Consider the following 20,944-nt stretch of genomic DNA (forward strand, 5'->3'; position numbering starts at 1 on the left):
TACAAATTTTTTTAAAAAATGCTTACTTAATTAAATTGAATGAACAAGCAAAATAATTAAAATGATAAATAAAAAAAAAAAAAAAATACAAAAAATTTACTGTAAATCCTGTAAATGAGAAGTAAGTTTTCAAAAATTGATAAATCTATATATTTTGTTACTTTGAAAAATTTAAACAAATGACATTTCTCACTTAAATTAATTTTAATTTAATTGTAATATAAATTATTTATAGAAAAATATTTTTTTGATTCAATACGTTTTATTTTTAATTAAAAACTATTATATAATTGAAGAATTTTAAGGTTTTCGTAATTTTTTGTATCAAAAAGAATTAAAATTATAAATCATCTTATAATTAAGCTCAGATGTTTTTAAATTAAAATTTCTTTGTTAATAAAATTTTTTCTTAAATTAAATTAAATGTAATACTTATATAATTAAAATTCTACTTAAATTGCATTTTTTAATTTAAGTTTATAAATCGAACAAATTGTAAACAAACTTTATTGCATAATAATATTTATTAATAAAAACTGTTTATTAAAAATTTTAATTTACAAAAAAAAAATTATAATTAAAAACTGAATTAATTTTACAGTATGATAATATCTATTTTATAATTTAAAAAAAAACCAGTAAGTTTTAAATACAAACTAGAAATTTTTTTTTTAATGATCAAAATAATAATAATTATTAAAAAAAAAAAGAAATGAAAATTTGAAATATCAACAAATTTTGTAATATCTGGGCAGAATTATTTGTCAACGCGGACCAATAGGGAAGTCGCATCTGGTATAGAGGTACCAATCAGCTTTTGCCACACAAACACATGTTTCATTGCAGCCGACAGATCCCTAGAACAGACAATTTCTGTGTGAATCTCTGTTTTCAGCCACATAAGTTTATAGTATATAAATTTATTTAGTTCTAATGATTGGAAAGAGAGTTTATTAATTTTATTATAATTTTTTTTTTTTTTTTTGTAAGTGTATCATAAAAAAATACAAAGGTAAGGAAAAAATATTTCTTAATATTTAACGAATTACAAAAATCAAACCACCGGTATTATAACCAAATTTTGACAGCATGACAGTTAACATTGCTTATGGATACATTTTATAGCCTAATCGTTTTATTTACGTTTGACTTTAAAAAAATTTATCTTTTTATTTATTACAGATCACAATGAAGTCGAAAAATATTTCACTTATTGCTTTATCTTTATTCACAATATTCTTGTTATTTGGCAAAAGCTATGGATTGGCTGTTATGAGTGTTGATATTGGCAGTGAATGGTTTAAAGTTGCTATTGTCTCGGTAAGTGTTATTAATTAATTAAAATTCAATTTTCATGAAAAATTCACTTTTTGTCCCTGTAGCAATTTTTTCTATTTTCGAAAAAAAAGAACTTGAAATTTTTATTGTAGCCATACTGCGACAAAACCATGCGTCAAATAATTTTTTAACTATATATTTAGCCATACGTAACTTTTGGAAATAAAAAAAAAAACAATTTTAGTTCATTTATTTCAAAGTAGTTATAAATTTCTTTTTATTTTATTTACAATTATTTAAAATTACATTATTTTAATTGTAATTACTTACATTAAATATTTTATTAAAATTTGTTAATGTTTGTATTTTAAAAATTTGATAAACAAATTCCAATTTTTAATTGAACGAAAAAAGTTATTAATTTAATTAATTAGATATTTTTATTTTCATATCTTTTTTTTTTCTTTTTTTCTTTTTTTTAATGGAAAAATGGGACAGACATTCAAAAACAAAAGTCAATTCACTCCTTCATATTTTCGTATTTTTCAATATTTTAAAATAAAAAGAAAAAAAATCATTTTTAAATTCACCGCCTTTTTAGTAAAAATGTGGGAAATTTTATTCTCAATATTTTAAATTGTTAAAAATTGGATTCAGAGGATTTTTCGATAAAGATGTGAAAAATTTCTTTAGTGTGAGAAACGATCGTTTAATTTTAGGTTATGTTGATAAAATTGTTTCTTATATTGTTGAGAAATTTGAATTTTAATAATAAATTTAAAATAATTATTATTTTAATTTGCAAATAAAATGAAATAAAGAAATAAATAAATTGTAAAATAAGGTGTCTAATAACTGCGGGAAAACTGGAAAATTTCTGGAAATTTATTAATCAGTGAAAAAAAATTGTGAATTTGATTATTAAAAATACAAAATTATCACTATTCATTTTTTCATTATTTTCCTCAAATTTTTCTTTCTTTGGAAAGGAAATTTCTAAAATTTATTTTTATAAACTGGGAAAAAATTTCCAATATTTTCCTGAAATTTTCTTTATTGAAATTATCAAAATTTTCCGTTTCTTCTTTTAATTGCTTTTTTTTCTACATAACTTTTATTTTTATTTTCTAAAATTGTTGTTCTTTTTTTATTCTTTTTCAATTTTTCCTTAAAATTCTTCTTTTTTTGGAATTTTTAAAATTTATTTATGTTTACAAACTTGCTCTAAATTTTCATAAAAAAAAATTTCTTTACTATAAACTTTATAAAGAATTTATCATCCGTTTATAATTCTAAATAAAAAAAAAAAATTCCCACAAAGTGTCTTATTATTTTTGAAATTTATAAAATTCTCAATTTTTCTTTTCTTCAAGATTTTATTTCCTTCTTTTTTTCTATTATATTTTCATTACCTAAATTCTTCTGTTTTTTTTTATTCTTTTTCAATTTTTCCTTCAAATTTTTCTTTTTGAATTTTTCTTTTCTTCAACGCTGTATTTCCTCAATTTTTTAATTCTATTTTCATATTTTAAATTCTCGTATTTTTTCATTCTTTTTCAATTTTTCCTTCAAATTCTTCGTTTTTGGAATTTCTAAAATTATCTATTTTTCTTTCAATTTCTTCGAATTTTTTTAAAATTTTTGTTTTTTTTTATTATTATTTCTCCATTTTTTTTTTCTCAAACTCTAATTTTTTCTAGGTATTAACATCTCTATTTATTTTATAAATTTTTTAAATTAATTTATTAATTAATTAATGAATAATAAATAAAAATAAATTTTTTTATGAAACTTTGCCAAATTATTGAAGAATTTATGAGAATAAATTGTATTTTTTTTTTTTTTTTTGCTTATGACAAGAATAATTTCAAAATATTATATTTTTTGTTATGAAACTGCAGTTACCAATGTTGATTTAACGAAAAAAATAAAAGTTAAGGATTCTAATTCCCATCAATAAAATTTGATTATTTTCAACTCTCGAAAATCTGAAATAAAAAAAAAAAACAGTATTTATCATTGTTTTGTCACGGATTTTTCGAAAATCCCGAAATTTCAAGAAAATTATTTTTTCCCCGCCTCGGAAGCAATTTTTCTCGTTTGATAATTATTTATTTAAATGCTAGAAGCTTTTTAAAAAACAGGAAAATTACTTTACTTGAAATTTCGAGATTTTCTGAAAATCCGTGACAAAACAATGATAAATACTGTTTTTTTTTTTTTTTATTTCAGATTTTCGAGGATTGAAAATAATCAAATTTTATTGATGGGAATTAGGATCCTTAACTTTTATTTTTTTCGTTGAATCAACATTGGTAACTTTAGTTTCATTTTTTGTTTGAGATAAATTATTCAATTGTGAAATTTTTGTTTGTTTATTTTATGCAACTATACTAATTTTTATGTTTTTAATTTAGTTATTAAAAGTCTATACAATCTACTATATAAATTTTCATGTAAATAGAAATTTTATTGATAAATCAAAATTTAGTTCAATAGAAATTTTTCGATGTTGATAATTGAAATATTTATAAAATTCTAATAAATAAAAATTCGATAATTTTTAATTTGAAACAACAAAAATTTCAATAGGTCTAATGTGAAAAATATTTATGCATTTTATTTTGTTTAAAAATTTAAAAATATTAAAAATTCTCCTAACTTTTGTTGTTTGTCCAATTTTTCTTTAAATTTTGCAACTAGAATTTAATTTATGAAAAAAAAAATTTTAAATTATATAATTTCTAACAGCCTGGTGTGCCAATGGAAATAGCTCTAAATAAAGAATCAAAAAGAAAAACACCAGTTGCAATTGCATTTCGTAATGAAGAACGAACATTTGGAGAAGATGCCCAAGTTGTTGGCGTACGATTTCCCCAATATTGTTTCTCCTATATTCTTGATTTATTAGGAAAAACAATTGACAATCCAATTGTGCAATTGTACAAAAAACGTTTTCCATATCACAATATTGTCGAGGATAAAGAGCGTAATACAATAATGTTTCAATTAAATGAAAATACAACATACACGCCTGAGGAGCTTCTTGCACAAATTTTTCATCATGCAAAAGAAATGGCTGAAAAATCAGCTGGACAGACAATTAAGGAAGCAGTTATTACTGTACCTGGTTTTTTCAATCAAGCCGAAAGAAAAGCACTTTTAAAATCAGCTGAACTCGCTGGTATTAAAGTTCTTCAATTATTCAATGATTATTCAGCTGTTGCATTAAATTATGGTATTTTTCATAGTAAAAATATTAACGATACAGCACATTATATTATGTTCTATGATATGGGTGCAAGTACAACAACAGCAACAATTGTTAGCTATCAAAATGTTAAGACAAAAGAGAGAGGATTTTTAGAAACACATCCACAAGTTAGTATTGTGGGTGTTGGTTATGATCGTACACTTGGCGGTATTGAACTTCAAATAAGATTACAAGAATATTTTGCAACTGAATTTGATGCTATGAAAAAAACATCAAATTCAGTATTTAAAAATCCACGTGCAATGGCTAAACTTTTTAAGGAAGCTGGCCGTGTAAAATTAATTCTCAGTGCAAATTCGGAATTTTATGCACAAGTTGAAGGACTTATTGATGATCATGATTTTAAATTACTTGTGACAAGAGAGAAATTAGAGGAATTGTGCGCCGATTTATTTGAACGTGCTTTAAATCCTATTAAGGATGCTTTAAAATCATCGGGTGAGTAGAGAGATAGAGAGAGAGAGAGAGAGAGAGAGAGAGAGAGAAATTAATTAATTCAGGCCTCGAATTGTTCGACTTTTTCCAATTTTTTTCTTTGCCTTTTTCGAGATATCCTCGCGATCTAAAATTATTTTCCAAATTAATAATTTTTAATAATTAATTAATTGTTTCAATTCAAATAATTTTAATCAAATTATTATAAAATTCAATTATTTAAAACATTTTTTAATTAAAAATTCAATTATTGCCTACAATTCTTTTAAAAAAAAAGTCTTTAGAAATTCAAATTTACAAAATTTTTAGTTCTAAATCTTTTTTTTTTTTATTATATATTTGAAACAAAATATCGATCTTAAGTGCAAAATAAAAAATAAGATTCTAATCAAAATAATTATAAAAAGAAAAATTTATTATATTATATTAATTATACTAAATTTGATAGTTTTAAAATTATAGACTGTAGCACTTCTAAAATTCAATTATTTTTTAAATTTCTATTAAAAATTCTTCGACAAGTTAATTATTTTTAATAATTTTAATAAAATATTTCGAAAATTGAATGATTTAAAATAAATTCCAAATAAATAATCATTTAAAATAAATTCAAAATTTCCTAAAATTTGATTAATTCTAAAATTATGAACTTTAACTCTTCTGAAATTCATTTATTTTTTATTCAAAAATTCTTGGTCAAATTAATTTTTTAAAATAATTTTAACAAAGTTCTTTAAAAAATTTTATTATTTCAAATATTTTTTAAAAAAATGTATTATTCAATTATTTTTTGTAATTTGTAAAAAAAAAAAAAAATGTTTAACAATTCAATTTTACAAAAATTTCAAATCTCTTGAAATTCAATTTTTTCTGAAAATCCTAAATATTATAATCTTAAACTTTTCCAAAACTCAATTATTTTTAAAATATTCTAAAATTCTTTCTTAAATTAATAATTTTCAATAACATTAATCAATTATTATATTTTAAATAATTTTCATCAAGTTCTTCCAAAAATTCAATTATTTAAAACCTTTTTAGATTAAAAATTTTCTCGTTTTCCTTAAAAGTATCTTATTTTTTAAGAAGAGATTGAACTTTTTTTTTAACCATTTAAACTTCAAACTTTGACAAAAATTCTGAATTCATAAATAATTTTCATAAATTAGAATTGAAATTTTTTTCTAAAAAATAAGTTTCATTATTTTTTTTAATAAATCTAAAAAATTTTTAATTTCTTTAAAATTTGTCTCAGCTTAATTTTTATTTATTTATTTATTTATTAATAAACAAGACATGGCCCTTTTGTACAAAAGTAAAATATTTTTTTAATTTAAGATATACATAAACGACGATTTCGACTTGAAAAATTAAATTCGTTATAACTTTGTAAAAAAAAATTTTCAGCCAAACAAAAAAATACATGTCCTCTAAACAGCTTTAAAAAAATAATATTTCGGTAAAAAAAAATTGATTTTCTGCTCCGACGATGTTTAGTCTGTTTCATTTGAAATGAATTCGGTACAAAATATTGTTGAAATTCTTGAAAATTTGTCTCAATTCAATTTTAAAATATTATCTAACTAAAATTTCTTGATAAATTCCTATGCATATGGAATTATTAAAAATTTTTTTTTTATCATCTAATAAAAATGGTTATCTAATAGAAAGAAAATATTTATTATATTAATTTTATCAAAATTTAAAAAATTACATTTTTGAGACTCTTTCTTCGAATAGTAAATCGACTAAAATGAATATTTTTTTTTACTAAAGTCGAACCGAAGCCTGAATTATGAATTGTTGAAATCAAAATCTAATTTTTCCCCTCGCCCTTTCTTTTTTAGCTTTAACAATGGATTTGATTACACAAGTGGTGCTTGTTGGTGCTGGTACTCGTGTACCAAAAATTCAAGATATGCTCTCTGAATTTGTAAAAATTGAATTGTCAAAAAATATCAATACAGATGAAGCAGCTACTTTAGGAGCAGTTTATAAAGCCGCTGATCTCAGTCAGGGTTTTAAAGTCAAAAAATTCATTTCTAAAGACGCTGTACTATTTCCGATACAAGTTGTTTTTGACAGGAACGCAAACAATAAAGTGAAACAAGTGAGTTTTAATACAAAACATGATATTTAACTCTATTAGAAAATTTTTAATTTAAAAATAAAATAATTTTATTTTCTATTTTAGGTGAAGAGAACATTGTTTAATAAAATGAATGCTTTTCCGCAAAAGAAAATTCTCACATTCAATAAGCATACTGAAGATTTTGAATTTAATGTAAATTATGCTGATTTAGATCATTTGCCAGCTGAAGAAATAAAGTAAGATTTTATCAATAAAAATTTCCTAATTTTTTTTTTTTTTTTAATATTAAAAATAATTTTTTCACTTTTTTTCTTTTAGAGCTCTTGGTAATTTAAATATATCAGTTATTAAATTGAAAGGAGTTTCTCAAGCTTTAGAGAAACATGCAAAAGAAACAGCTGAAAGTAAAGGAATAAAAGCTCACTTTTCCTTGGATGAAAGTGGAATTCTTCATTTAATTAACACGGAATTAGTGTCGGAGAAAACAAGCCTGGCTACTGAAGAAGAAGAAGGTACCTTCTCGAAATTAGGTTCGACAATCAGTAAATTCTTTGGAGGTTGGTTGTTGGTAAAATAAAATGCATGTTAAATACATAATTTTATCAATGTTTACGGTAAATTTAGTATTCATTTTTTGATGGACCTTAAAATATTTTTCTATCTTTGGATTCCAAGGTCCATCAAAAAAAAAAAGAATACTAAATTTTTCAACTAAAAGATTTACGCTGAATAATAAAAAATAAATTCTTACTAATTTTATGAAATTTAATTTTTAATAATAATAATAATAATAATAATAATAATAATAATAATAATAATAATAATAATAATAACAATAATACATAGGTTCCGAAGATAAAGAGACAGTGGAAAAAGTGGAAGAACCATTGAAAGAAAATATAAAACCTGTGCACGAGGAACCTGAATATCCTGGATTAAAGAAGGAAGCCGATGAAAAGGAAAAGAAAAAAAATGACACAAAACCAGCTGAAGATAAATCAACAAATAAAACAGAAAAAGTTGACAAAGAAAAGAAACCCACAATTATTACATTAAAGGAACCAATCGATACGGAGGAAATTAAATTTGGACCTTTGCCATTAGAAGAAAATCAATTCATCACGTCACTTGAAAAGTAAGTGTAAATAATGTGAAATTTACTTATTTTTTTAAACTAATCTTATTGATTATATATTATAATTCAATAAAATAAATTTCTTTTTTTTTACTCATGATTATTGTGAGCCTATAATTATATAAAAAATTTTTTTTATTGTACCTTAGAATAAAAGCATTAAATGAATTTGACAAACAAAGAACAAGACGTGAAACAGCTTTAAATAATTTGGAATCATTTGTTATTGATGCACAACAACATTTGGAAACTGAGGAATATAAAGCGGCAACAACACCTGAAGATAGTGAAAAAATTATTAAAGCAGCTTCCGAAATTTCTGAATGGTTATACGAAGATGGATTTGATGCAACTGCAGATGTTTATGAAGAAAAATTAGCATCTCTAAAAGCATTAACAAATGATTTATATGAAAGAGTTTTTGAACATAGAGAGAGACCTGAAGTAATTAAGGGAATGAAATCAATGTTAAATGGAAGTAGAGTATTCTTACATAACATGCGCAATTTGAATAAATCCAGTGAAATTTTCACTGAAATCGAAATTGAAACGTTGGATAAAGTCATCAATGAGACACAGGTAGATATTTAAAAAAAATATATATTAATTATTTTAAATGAACAATTATAATGTTTCCTTTTTAAAAAATCAAGGGTTCGGAAGTACGATTTTTTTTACTATTTTTGAATTTTTTTTTTTTTTTTAAAATACAGTTAACATTTAATATAAAAAAGGTCTTTGTTCTCAATAACAAAAAGTCATAAATTAATTAAAATTATAAATGTATTAGTTTAAAAGGAATTTTTTTTAACATTTCCAGGCCTCGGATTATTTGACTTTTTCGACTTTTACCGACTTTTTTTTTCAAAAATACCACTTTTTTCGACTTATTTTAATAAAATGCGACTTTTTCGATTAAAAAAAAATTTTTTTTACAATATTTTAAAACAAAATACGTTTTCTTAAGATACAATACAGATCTTTTTTTATTTCAATTATTTAACAAATTTTTAACTAAAATTCTTCACTAAATTAATTATTTTTAATAATTTTAATGAAATTCTTCACAAATTTAATTATCTTAAATTATTTTTCAATTAAAATATTTATGAAATTTAATAATTGTTTATAATTTTAAAAAAATTAGCAAATAAAATTACTAAAAATATTTAATTCAAAATCACATGAAATTAAATTATTTGCAAAAATTTTAAATATTTTTAATAATTTTTTATAATATTCTTCGAAAATTCAATTATCTGAAAGCATTTTGCAATGAAAAAAATTTTTAAGTTCAATTTTTGTCTGTAATTTCTAATAAATTCTTCAATATTATTATCAAAAAAATTCAATAGAAATTGAATTATTTTCCAAATTTTCAATTCAAAATCAACTAAAATTCAATTATTTTCAAAAATTTCAACTCAAAATCAACTAAAATTCAATTATTTTCAAAAATTTCAATTTCAAATCAACTAAAATTCAATTATTTTCAAAAATTTCAATTTCAAATCAACTAAAATTCAATTATTTTCAAAATTTTCAATTTAAAATCAACTAAAATTCAATTATTTTCCAAAATTTTAATTCAACATCAATTGAAATATAATTATTTTCAAAAATAAAAAAAATTTTCCTCCATGAAGTCGGCGGGATCAAGAATATCAAATTATTGTTAAAAAGGTTTTGGGTCTACATAATACATTGAAAAATATTTCCCAAGGCATTAATTAGACAAAAATATTTTTAAAAAATAATTTAACAATAATTTAACACAATTTTTCACTGAAAAAGTTTTTAAATTATTGTATTTTTGTCTGCAATTTTTAATAAATTTTTTTTCAATTAATTTTAAAAATCTAAATGGTAAATCTTTAAAAATTCAATTATTTTAAAAAAATGTTATCTAAAATTATTTGATAAATTATTTTTAGTTCTGTAAAATTTAATTATTGTCTGAAAATTAACCAAATCTTTTGAAATTCAATCATTTCTAAAAATTTCAACTTTAACTCTTTCAAAGGCAAAATTTCAATGAATCTAAATTTAAATTACTTGAGAAGCATTTTATCGATTAAAATTATAATCAATCTAAATTTAAATTAATTCTAATTCTAATTAACCATCAATTTAATCAATCCAAATTTCAAATTAATTGAATTTTTTATTCGATTCAAATTTTTTATATCAAAATATGAATTAAAATTTTAATCAAATGCAAATTGAATCAATCGAAACTTAAAATTAAAGAAATTTTAATCTATTTAAAGATTAATTGTTTAAAGTTTAAAATTGTATGAATTTCAATTTATCCAAATTTTAATTGACTTAATTTTAAAATTATCCAAATTTTAATTGACTTTAGTTTCAAATTATTCAATTTTTAATTGATTAAAGTTTCAATTTATTCGAATTTTAATTTATTTAAATTTTGATTGATGTAAGTTTCAATTTATGCAAAATTCAATTAACCTAAATTATTTTAAACTATTAAAACTTTAATCATTGATGGAAAATTGGAATTGAACATAATTTAAATTATTTCATTAATTATTAAATTAAATGAATAAATAAATTTTTTACAGATATATTTTTAATTATTTGATTGAATATTTGAAGATAATTTCAATAATTTAATTGAATAATTAAATATATATAATTATTTAATGTTAGCTGATATTAAATAATTTTGAATACTTGATTAAATAACTGAAGAATAACTTGACATTTTTCTAAAGAAATAATTTGAAAATTTATTTTAGCGACTAAAACTAATTTTCTCTGTTTAAATTCGATTTGAGGCCTAAATGAAAAAAAAATAATTAAAAGAAAATTTCTCTTTTTTTCAGGACTATTTTGATTTAGTAACACGTACATTTGCCGAAACCCCTTTAAATGCACCAGTTCCATTTAAAGTACGTGACATGGCTAATAAAATGGCACTACTCGATCGTGAAGTAAAGTATTTACTCAATAAAGCAAAAATTTGGAAACCTAAACAAGAACCAGTTGTCAATGCAACTGACAGTACTAACGCAAATAATAAAACAAAAGATTCCAATTCTGAATCACTTCCAGAATCAGATAAAAAAAATAAGACTGAAGAAACAAAAACAATTCCAGAGAATAGTGAAAAAACCGATTCAACAGAGTCGCAAGAAGAGAAATTAGTTTTAGAAAGTAGCGACACAACAACGGAAGAAAAAAAGACGGATGAAGAAGAAGAAACTATACATCAAGAACTCTAGTGAATTGATTAAAAATTATTTTCAATAACATCAATGAAAATTTAGTTAAAAGGATAATATCGACAATTTTTTTTTTTTACTCCCTAACATCATGGCTTTTATTTTATGTCGAGAAATTTAGATAACAAAAAAAAAAGAAAAACCGATAAAAAAATTATTCAAAGAAATGCATTTATGTACAAAACTTCAATTTATCTGTTTTTATTGTCATGAAGTTTTACATTATTTCACTTAAATTCGTTATACAAATGAAAAAGGAACAATTTGAAAACGAACAAGTGTGCATTTTTTTTTTTTTTTATCGGTTTTATTTTATTTATAAGGTAATAAATAGTTAGATTTTGCGAATGTCTTTGAGTGCAGTTTTAGAGACTTTTAATTTGATAATAAGTTTTTTTTTTATAATAAATGAGAATTGCAATATATAACATATGTAAATTAATTACTAAAGAGAGGAAATTTTATATATATGCAAATATTGCTTTTGATTTCAGTAATGCTAATAATAATAATAATAATAATATTAAGAAAATATTTAAGATCAATTGACATTATTTCTTTATTTAATGCTACTTTATTAGATTTACTCGAAAAGTATTATAAATTAGTACCTAACAAATAAAAAATAAAGAATTAAAATCAATCGATCTTAAAAAAAAGAACAATCAAATGTAATCGATGCAATCACGTTTGAATTAATCAATATTGTGATTTTTAAAATCAAGACAAAATTTACAAAGTACTTATTGCCTTTTTATCTGTCTGCTTTTGTTTTCCCTCATATTTTATAAAGCAGACAAAAAAAAAAAAAGAAAAATACTTATAAAATAAATTGTACAAATATCCCTTCGCCCAAGTTTCCTCTCTCTAGTAACTCATATAAGATTAACCCTTTCAGTGAGAAATTACTCTAAAGGGGTAAAAAATTTTAATTTCATGTGAATGAGATGTGCGAAAATAATTTTTAAAATATTAATTTGTTATCAGTGAAATAATTCATTTTTTTAAAAACAACTTTTAATTGAGGGCTCCCATATACAATAAGGAAACGAACGCTCGGCGAGTTTTATTTTCTCGACAGTCAAACTTATAAAAAATGTGAATAAAATTAAAATTCGAAATTTTAATTTTTGAAAAGTACTATACGATAGTAAATAAGGCGCATTTTTTTTTTTTTTTTTTTTTTTTTTTTGTAAAACGAATATTTTAATTACCAAATATGTCATTAAAAATAAAAAAACTGTAAAAATTTTATTTACAAATTTCATTGAATTTTAAAACATTAATTGCCGAAGATACGACAATTAATGTTTTAAAATTCAATGAAATTTGTAAATAAAATTTTTAGTTTTTTATCTTTATTAATTAAAATATTCGTTTACAAAAAAAAATGTTAAAGAACAAATAATGCGCCTCATTTACTATCGGGTAGTACTTTTTAAAAATTAAAATTTCGAATTTTAATTTTATTCACATTTTTATACATTTAACTGGCAATAAATTAATTCGCCGAGCGTTCGTCTCCTTATTGTATCGGAGCCCTCAATTATTGTTGATAATTCTATAGTTTCTACATTTGATAATAAAATAAATATATAGGGAATTATTATTCTATAAATATATATATAAAAAGTGTTGCGAGACGTATAGAAATGTAAAGACTGTCCTTTCAGAAATATTTTACTGAAAGGGTTGAACGCTATAAACTGATGTACAGAAAAAAAAAAAATAAAAAAAAAAAATTAATCAAGTTTTTGTCATGAGAGTTATAGAAAAATGTTACATCTCAAATAAACTAGTGTTCAGTATACTGCGATTTAAAAAAAAAAAAAAAGAGGGATTGTCATTATCAGACTGTAATTATTACTTTTCACTTTCTCTCTCCCTCTTTTCTCTGTGATACAGCAAATTATTGCTGTAAATTTCTTTTCGCGCGAAAAAAAAAACACAAAATCATGCACTAAACTTACAAATCTAGATTTACTTTTCCATTCCATTAATTCCTCTCATGATTTATAAAGAATTTTGTTATTTATTGATTGGGGTGAATAAATTGTATTTATAGAAAAAAAATGCGTTTTCTCTTTTAGAATAATAATAATAATACGATTTTGACGAATGGCATTTACACATTCCATTCGGGTGAAAATTTACCTACACTAGGGATTACGTCCCGGGATTCATTCGTCATCTGAGCTTAAACGCGCTCACACAAAAAGCAATCAGACGGGGATGAATTTAATAATTAATTTAATTATAACCAAAACCAACCAACCACATGGCCTTAATAAACATTTTTTGAATTATTAAAATAAATTTTTTTTAAAAATATAAATTTATATTTATTATTTTTTTTATATAAAAGAAAATGTTCAGCTTATAATATTCTTTTTTTAATTGTTTAATTATTTTTTTTAGAATTTTATGTTGATCAATAATATTGTATTGGTAATTTTTCAACACCCAGTATATGCGTATAAGAATACAGTCTAGACCGTGAGTGTATATTAACGAAAAAATAAATAAATTTACCGCAAGATAACTTGTGTTTTTTTCTTTTACTATAAAACATTGTGATTAGAAATTAAAAGGAATTTAAAAAAAATGATTCTGTATAAAGAAAATCTGATTGCTTAATATAGTATGAAATTAAATTATTATGAAACACATGATGACAACTATATAGTCACCTAACCTCCAAAAGTCACATGGATGTGTAATAAATTTAAAAATTGTATATATATATATCTAATCCATATACATATAATAAATAATGACATTAAAATGATTGTAAACATTGTTTAAAATAGATAAATATAATTTTTAAAATATGGCGTGCCGACGAATATTAAATTCATTTATTAAAACAAATCGACCGATTTGGGTAATGTGTTCTCTTAACTTATTTATATTTATATTTTTTCACGAGATGTGAATAAAAGAGTTTTATCATAAAATTAATTCGAATATTTTTATTATAAATATAAGAATATAAATTGTGTTTATTAAAATAATTTTATTTGCTTTTTATTTGAAAGTACAGTTTGCAATTGGTTCATCTTTCATACAATATGATCCGTCTAAAAAACCAAATTCAGAGGAGAAAATTAATTTGGAACCTCCGGATAAAAAGAATTTATCATTTGATTATATGATGAAACAATCAGCAATTGAATCTGTAAATAGTGCTTCTCAAACGTTAACTGTCACTTATAGTGCAATAGAAGCAGTAAGTAAAGAATACAGGTAAGAAAATAATTTACAATAAAAAAAAATTAATAAAATGTTCAAAATTACTTTCTCGACAATTTTTTTCGTATATAAGGAAAAAAAAATAGAAATAAACAATCTCTTTTTTTTCATTATCCTTTCAAAAAAATTTTTTTATTAAAATAATTATAAAAATATAGAAAAGAAAAATTAATTTTCAAAACAAAAAAATTTAATAAATTCTGAAATAGTGTAAAATTAATTATTTATTATTTTAAAAATGTAAAACATAATATTATGTAGCGTATGAAATAATTCTTATTTATTATTTTTATAATTATATATTTTATAGAAAATTGCTAGCAAATATAATTTCATTATTACAAGAAAGTTTAATAAGAGAAGTCAACGATGAACATTGGGATGTAATTGTTCTAATACGAGGAGAAATGCAAAAAAAGAAACAAACAATTAATGTAAGAATTTTTACCAATATTTAGTTTTATTTTATTTGAAGATTGTATTTTTTTTTTTTATTTTTTGATAATTTAATTATTTTAATTGATAATAAATTAAAATTGAAACTATACTTAAATAAATTTTTCAGCGCCTCGTTGGATATGTTGAATATGTTCAAAAAATGGCAGTGGCAACAACGGAAGTTAGTTTTTTGTCGGGAATGGACAATTTATCAGCTACACTTTGTCAAAGGATAGATGATGCAGTAAATAATATACAAAAGGAAATAGAACAAAATCAAATTCTCGAAGATGAATATACAGTAATTCAACAAAAATGCATTCTAAAAACTAAAGATGATCCAGATGAAAGTAAGAAATTATATTTCAAAAAAAAAAAAAAACTTTTTAAGGGTCAAATACATTATATTTCACCTAAAGTCGTTGCGGCTTATTTTTAAAAAAATCTTATTCGTCATAATTATTTTTGATATCCAAACAATTTTTGACAATTATTTAATAACATTTTTATATATTTCAGAGCTGATAAAAACTATGATTTGCTTCTAAAAATCCGATTTTTTTCATTTATGTATTTATTTGTTTTCTTTTTTTAAATTATATTTACTTACGTAAAATTTTTAAAAATTTATTTTTTAAGTAATTCGTTTTTGAATACATAATTAAACGATAAATTTAATAATACAAGCATCAGGAAATTTTTATATTTTTATCAAAGAATATAACATTTTTGAATGAAAAATTAAAACTGTCCGTCTTTCTTATTTTTTAAAATTGTTGATTTTTAAATTCAATAATTCTGCAATAGAGTGAATATAACTACAATTTTTTTTTTTTAATTATACAGGCCTCGGATTATACGACTTTTTCGCCATTTTATGACTTTTTTTTCGAAAATACGACTTTTTTCGATTTATTTAAATAAGATGTAACTTTTTTACATTTTTTTTTTACAAAATTTTAAAACAAAATACGTCATTTTTAATATATAATGCAGATTTTCTTTATTTCAATTATTTAACAAATTTTTGATTAAAAATATTTCTTTTAATTAATTATTTTTAATTAATTAATAATTTTAATGAAATTCTTTACAAATTCAATTATCTTAAAATATTTTTCAATTAATATGAAATTTAACAATTGTTTACAATTTAAAAAAAAAATCAAATAAAATTACCTAAAATTTCAATTTAAAACCTTTTAAAATTTAATTATTTTTAAAATTTTCCATGTAAAACTTTTTGAAATTTAAGAATTTCAATTTTAACTCTTCCGAAATTCAATTATTTTTAATGATTTTTAAAATATTCTTCGAAAATTCAACTATCTAAAACCATTTTTCACTGTAAAAGTTTTCAAACTATTGTATTTTTGTCTGCAATGTCTAATAAATTTTTTTAATAACAGAAATCATCAAAAATTTTAAATTAAAAATCACTTGAAGTTTCAATTCATTTTAAAAATCTAAATGGTAAATCTTTAAAAATTCAATTACTTCAAAAAAAAATGTTATCTAAAATTATTTGATAAATTATTTTTAGTTCTGTAAAATTTAATTATTGTCTGAAAATTAACCAAATCTTTTGAAATTCAATCATTTCTAAAAATGTCAACTTTAACTCTTTCAAAGACCAAATTTCAATGAATCTAAATTTTAATTACTTGAAGCATTTTATCGATTAATATTATAATCGATCTAAATTTAAATTAATTCTAATTCTAATTAACCATCAATTTAATTAATCCAAATTTCAAATTAATTGAATTTTATTCGATTCAAATTTTTTATATCAAAATATGAATTAAAATTTTAATGAAATGCAAATTGAATCGATCGAAACTTAAAATTAAAGAAATTTTAATCTATTTAAAGATTAATTATTTAAAGTTTAAAATTGTATGAATTTCAATTTATCAAAATTTTAATTTTAATTTTAATCCAAATTTTAATTTCAATTAAAAATCACTTGAAGTTCAATTAATTTCAAAAATCTGAATTGTAAATCTGTGAAAATTAGAAAAATAGGTCGTAACGACTTTAGATGAAATATAATTGACATTAAAAAAAAAATTAAGCATTTAGTTAATTAATATAATTACTAAAAATTGAAAATAATTCTTTCAGTTCAAATAGTGGATCTATCGAAAAGAAAAGAACCACCATTAAATTCAGAAGAAACTGATTTTGTCGAAATTACAACACCAGTAGACATATAAATTAAGAATTAAAATTAAATTAATATATTATTGTAAAATTAATAAAAATAAATTTTTAGAAAGAAAATTAAGAATTCATTTTTGTTATAACACTTTTTATTATTACTATTATTATTATTTAATTCTATGGCGGTACAAAGATTAATGTCAAGCTAATTGAATTTTATTTTCCTCAAATGCGTGAATTTTTGGTAATAATTTTTTTGTTTTTTGTTTTGATTTAGAGAAATATTAGCTTTAAACATTATTTTCAAAATAATTAAAGCACTAATTTTTCGAATTAATTTTTTTTTTGTTCACAATTTAAGCATCTAATTGAATAGTTACTATATGTCGACCTGGCACCATAACTAAACCTAAAGTTCTTGCTTCTGTCATTTTATGTTCCTCGGAAAGATATTCTGTACAGGAACCCAATATAACATTTCCATCACGATCAGTGCATAAAAATGCTCCAGTTAAAACACGACCGTCTGTCATTTTTATACGAAATAGACGATTTAACCAGCCTTTTAATTTTTCTTTAGCCGATGACTCCATAGAAGAGATTGTCTAGAAAATGTTTTAAATAAATCTTTAAGAAAATTTCTTACAAAATACGCACAACTAAAAAAATTGTTTTCATTTTAAGTCAATTATTTTATTTTAACCAAAATTGTAGTATAATTTAAAAAAAATTATAACATATATAATTTAAAAAAAATTATAACTATATATAATTTTTTAACTAAAAAAAATATTTTTAATTTCTTATATACAATAAACATAAGAAATAATTTTTCAAAGGAAATTTTATAAATTTCAATTTTTGTAAATTTATTAATTTCAATTAAAGACGAAGCTGAAGTACGCAACGTTTATGATAAACGATTTTTAAAGAAATAATTTTTTAAAATGAAAAATTCTATAATTTTTTGCCTAAAAAATATTTCTTGTAGTTTTCATCAACAAATTTTAAAAAAAATATTTTTTTGAGCAAAAAATTATAGAATTTTTTATTTTAAAAAATTATTTCTTTAAAAATCGTTTATCATAAACGTTGCGTACTTCAGCTTCGTCAATTAAAGTTATGTCGCTAAATAATTTTACCAAAAAAAAATACCAATTAATTTACTAAAATAATAATTATTTAATATGTGACGCGACGCAAAGAAAGGTACCTAAGAAGGCAAAAATCGAATTTCGGATTATGATTGTTTTCGATAAACTAAAGATTGCTTTTCAATTATCTGAAGTCAAAATTAATTTTTATCTAATACTTTTCTTGTAATAACGATTTAAAGATGAACAATTCGTGCTAAGAGTTGATTCTCTTTTTCCTCACGCACACATATCTACGCTCCCCTCTCACTGTAACCATGCGCCACTTGAAGTTCGGGTCGGTATTCGTGATTTAGAGAGAGATGCGCTGACTACACCGTTCTCTCTCACTACGAAAGCACGTGTACGAGGTGCATCTCTCTTTACTTGCCGAAGACGGCCGAATACACAGACGCTAACTCGAATTAGTAGTGGGAAACGAGAGAGAGTAAGAGATATCGGAAATTCTGCGCCGCGTTCTCGCTTGTTCTTTTCCCTCTCCTGTAAAATTGCCGTTTGGCTTCTTAGGTACCTTTCTTCGCGTCGCGTCACATATAAATAAATATTTATTTGTTAATAGTCAAGTGACTGATTATTTGAATTAAATAAATCTTTTTGCAGTGTGTATTTAATTTTCGTATTTGAATAAATAAAATTAGATACAAAAAAAAACTATATTCAATTATAAATTGTACATTTAAAAATTAGCATACATATAATTATTAAGTTAAATAAATTTTAGATAATAGATTGTAAAAATATTTTATTACTTAAAGTTCTGGAAAAAATTCGATTACTTTATTATTCAGGTAAATAAAAAAAAAAAAAAAGATTACATAATTATTTTCATAAAAAAAAGGACCAGTAAAATTTTAACCTTACAAAATTTACGTTGTCTATTTAATTTTTTTTCTCGCATTATTTAAGGTTTAAAATTATTCTAAATTATTGAAATTTGAAAAATAAAATATTTTTGTCAATTTTAGAGTTAAAAAATTTTTTTTCTTTAAATTGAAAATTTTAAAAACAAAAAAAACATATACGATTGATTGTTCAGAATCATAAAAGAAAGTATGTAAAAGAAATTGCCGATGAAAAATAATATAAATTGTCGAAGAAGTTGAATTTTAAAAGTATTAACAGTAAAATTTAAACAAATAAAAATTTAAGTTCTTTTTCCACGTTTATAATTATTTTATGAAAATAATTTCATGTGATCTTTTTTTTTTACTAGTATTACAAAATAATCAAATCTTTTTTCAAAATTTAAGTAATAAAATATTTTTATAAACTTTTTTTTCGTATTAAAATTAAAAGAATTTTATGGAAATATTTAATATTTTTAATATTAATATTTTAATATTTTTAAATATTTTTTTATATTTAAAAATATAAATTTTAAGTATATGAGATTATGAAAACTCAGTTTTTCAGCCAGCAGAAAATATTCAATAAAACTTAATATACAATACATAATATTTATTATAGAAGCGTAAAAAAAATTATTGAAATTTATCAACAATCACTAAAATTTATTTAGGTGTTGAGATAATTATTTCTGGGTCAATTAATAAAAGAACAAAAGACATTGTTTTCTTTTTTTTTAAATGTTAACAATTCGATTTTTAATAAAGTTTTAGTTTCTGATGAGGTTATATTTAATAGTCGAATTTTAAAATAATATTTTACCCTCTATTAATAATAATAATAATAAATTCATAATTTTAACCTGATTTTAATAAATATATACACTTTTAAGGTTAAATTAGTTTTTTTAAAAAATATTTTCTACTGGATGAAAAATTGAGTTTTCTACACCTCAGAAACTTTAAATTTACATTAACAAGATTTATAATAAAATTCTTTTCATTTCGTGATCTCGATACCTACAAAATTATTATAATTTTTTTTTTTTTTTTTTTGAAATTAGTCGACAACAACTTTGCTCGAAATATAATGAAATGGCTCTCTTATTTATAATATTAACAAATTATTATTATTAATGGAATAAATAATAATATTTGAATTTTTATTAAATATTGTTCCTAAATTGATACTTTTATTCAAAAAAATGTTAAAATAGTTAAAACTTACTTCTCCATTGCCAACAATTTCCTCTTCTTTTTTAACTGTAGAATTATCAACTTCTTTCATGACTATATAATTATAAAATTATTTTCAATAATGCCACAAGTTATTATTAATTTTTATATTTTCTTTTAGCTCTAAATATGTAAATTTTCGTTATTCAAAAACAAAATAGAGGAGGTTATGAAACTCAAATAATAAAAGATTCACGTACAATTGGAAAGCTCATTGAAATCTTACGAATTTTTCTTGTCTTACGAAAGAATAACCACATGTTGTAATATAGTTGAAAATGAATTAATAAACAAGGATAAAAGATAAACAAAAGTCTTTTTTTTTTGCTCAGAAAATATTATTGTATTGTCAAAGTGAATTTATAAAATCCATTAAAAGAGTGCGCTTAAA

At 21.3% G+C, this 20,944-nt stretch overlaps 3 protein-coding genes and 1 long non-coding RNA gene across 6 annotated transcripts in view; 2 read left to right on the forward strand and 2 right to left on the reverse strand.

Moving 5' to 3' along the window:
- Positions 1 to 751: 751 nt before the first annotated feature.
- The window catches only part of LOC127283780 (uncharacterized), a 52,613-nt gene continuing 32,420 nt past the window's right edge, over positions 752 to 20,944 (reverse strand). Inside the window, exon 3 of the long non-coding RNA XR_007843393.1 lies at positions 752 to 857. This is a non-coding gene — a long non-coding RNA (uncharacterized LOC127283780). The remainder of the gene's footprint in view (positions 858 to 20,944) is intronic.
- Positions 855 to 12,193, forward strand: LOC127283774 (hypoxia up-regulated protein 1). Of its 3 annotated transcripts, none has more exons than XM_051308858.1 (9): positions 855 to 1,012; positions 1,183 to 1,320; positions 4,030 to 4,990; positions 6,835 to 7,097; positions 7,182 to 7,315; positions 7,398 to 7,609; positions 7,926 to 8,214; positions 8,364 to 8,793; positions 11,064 to 12,193. In XM_051308858.1, exons 2-9 carry the CDS (start codon positions 1,189 to 1,191, stop codon positions 11,460 to 11,462), a joined length of 2,820 nt encoding a protein of 939 aa, XP_051164815.1. In that variant the 5' UTR covers positions 855 to 1,012; positions 1,183 to 1,188; the 3' UTR covers positions 11,463 to 12,193. The 3 variants fall into 3 exon arrangements, with proteins under 3 accessions (XP_051164815.1, XP_051164816.1, XP_051164814.1); XM_051308859.1 differs by having other exon boundaries at positions 7,398 to 7,591; XM_051308857.1 differs by having other exon boundaries at positions 856 to 1,012; positions 7,398 to 7,636.
- LOC127283777 (uncharacterized) lies at positions 13,927 to 17,423 on the forward strand. The gene is made up of 5 exons (XM_051308864.1): positions 13,927 to 14,346; positions 14,506 to 14,708; positions 15,025 to 15,148; positions 15,280 to 15,502; positions 17,280 to 17,423. The coding sequence occupies exons 1-5, from the start codon at positions 14,293 to 14,295 to the stop codon at positions 17,369 to 17,371; spliced, it is 696 nt and encodes a 231-aa protein (XP_051164821.1). The 5' UTR covers positions 13,927 to 14,292; the 3' UTR covers positions 17,372 to 17,423.
- Positions 17,450 to 20,879, reverse strand: LOC127283778 (N-alpha-acetyltransferase 38, NatC auxiliary subunit). Its single transcript, XM_051308865.1, has 2 exons — positions 20,546 to 20,879; positions 17,450 to 17,923 (listed from the first exon to the last, which is right to left on the reverse strand). The coding sequence occupies exons 1-2, from the start codon at positions 20,603 to 20,605 to the stop codon at positions 17,675 to 17,677; spliced, it is 309 nt and encodes a 102-aa protein (XP_051164822.1). The 5' UTR covers positions 20,606 to 20,879; the 3' UTR covers positions 17,450 to 17,674.

The sequence above is a fragment of the Leptopilina boulardi genome, unplaced genomic scaffold (assembly GCF_019393585.1).
Source record: "Leptopilina boulardi isolate dan_hultmark-lab unplaced genomic scaffold, ZJU_Lbou_2.1 LbouV2_310, whole genome shotgun sequence".
Taxonomy (NCBI): domain Eukaryota; kingdom Metazoa; phylum Arthropoda; class Insecta; order Hymenoptera; family Figitidae; genus Leptopilina; species Leptopilina boulardi.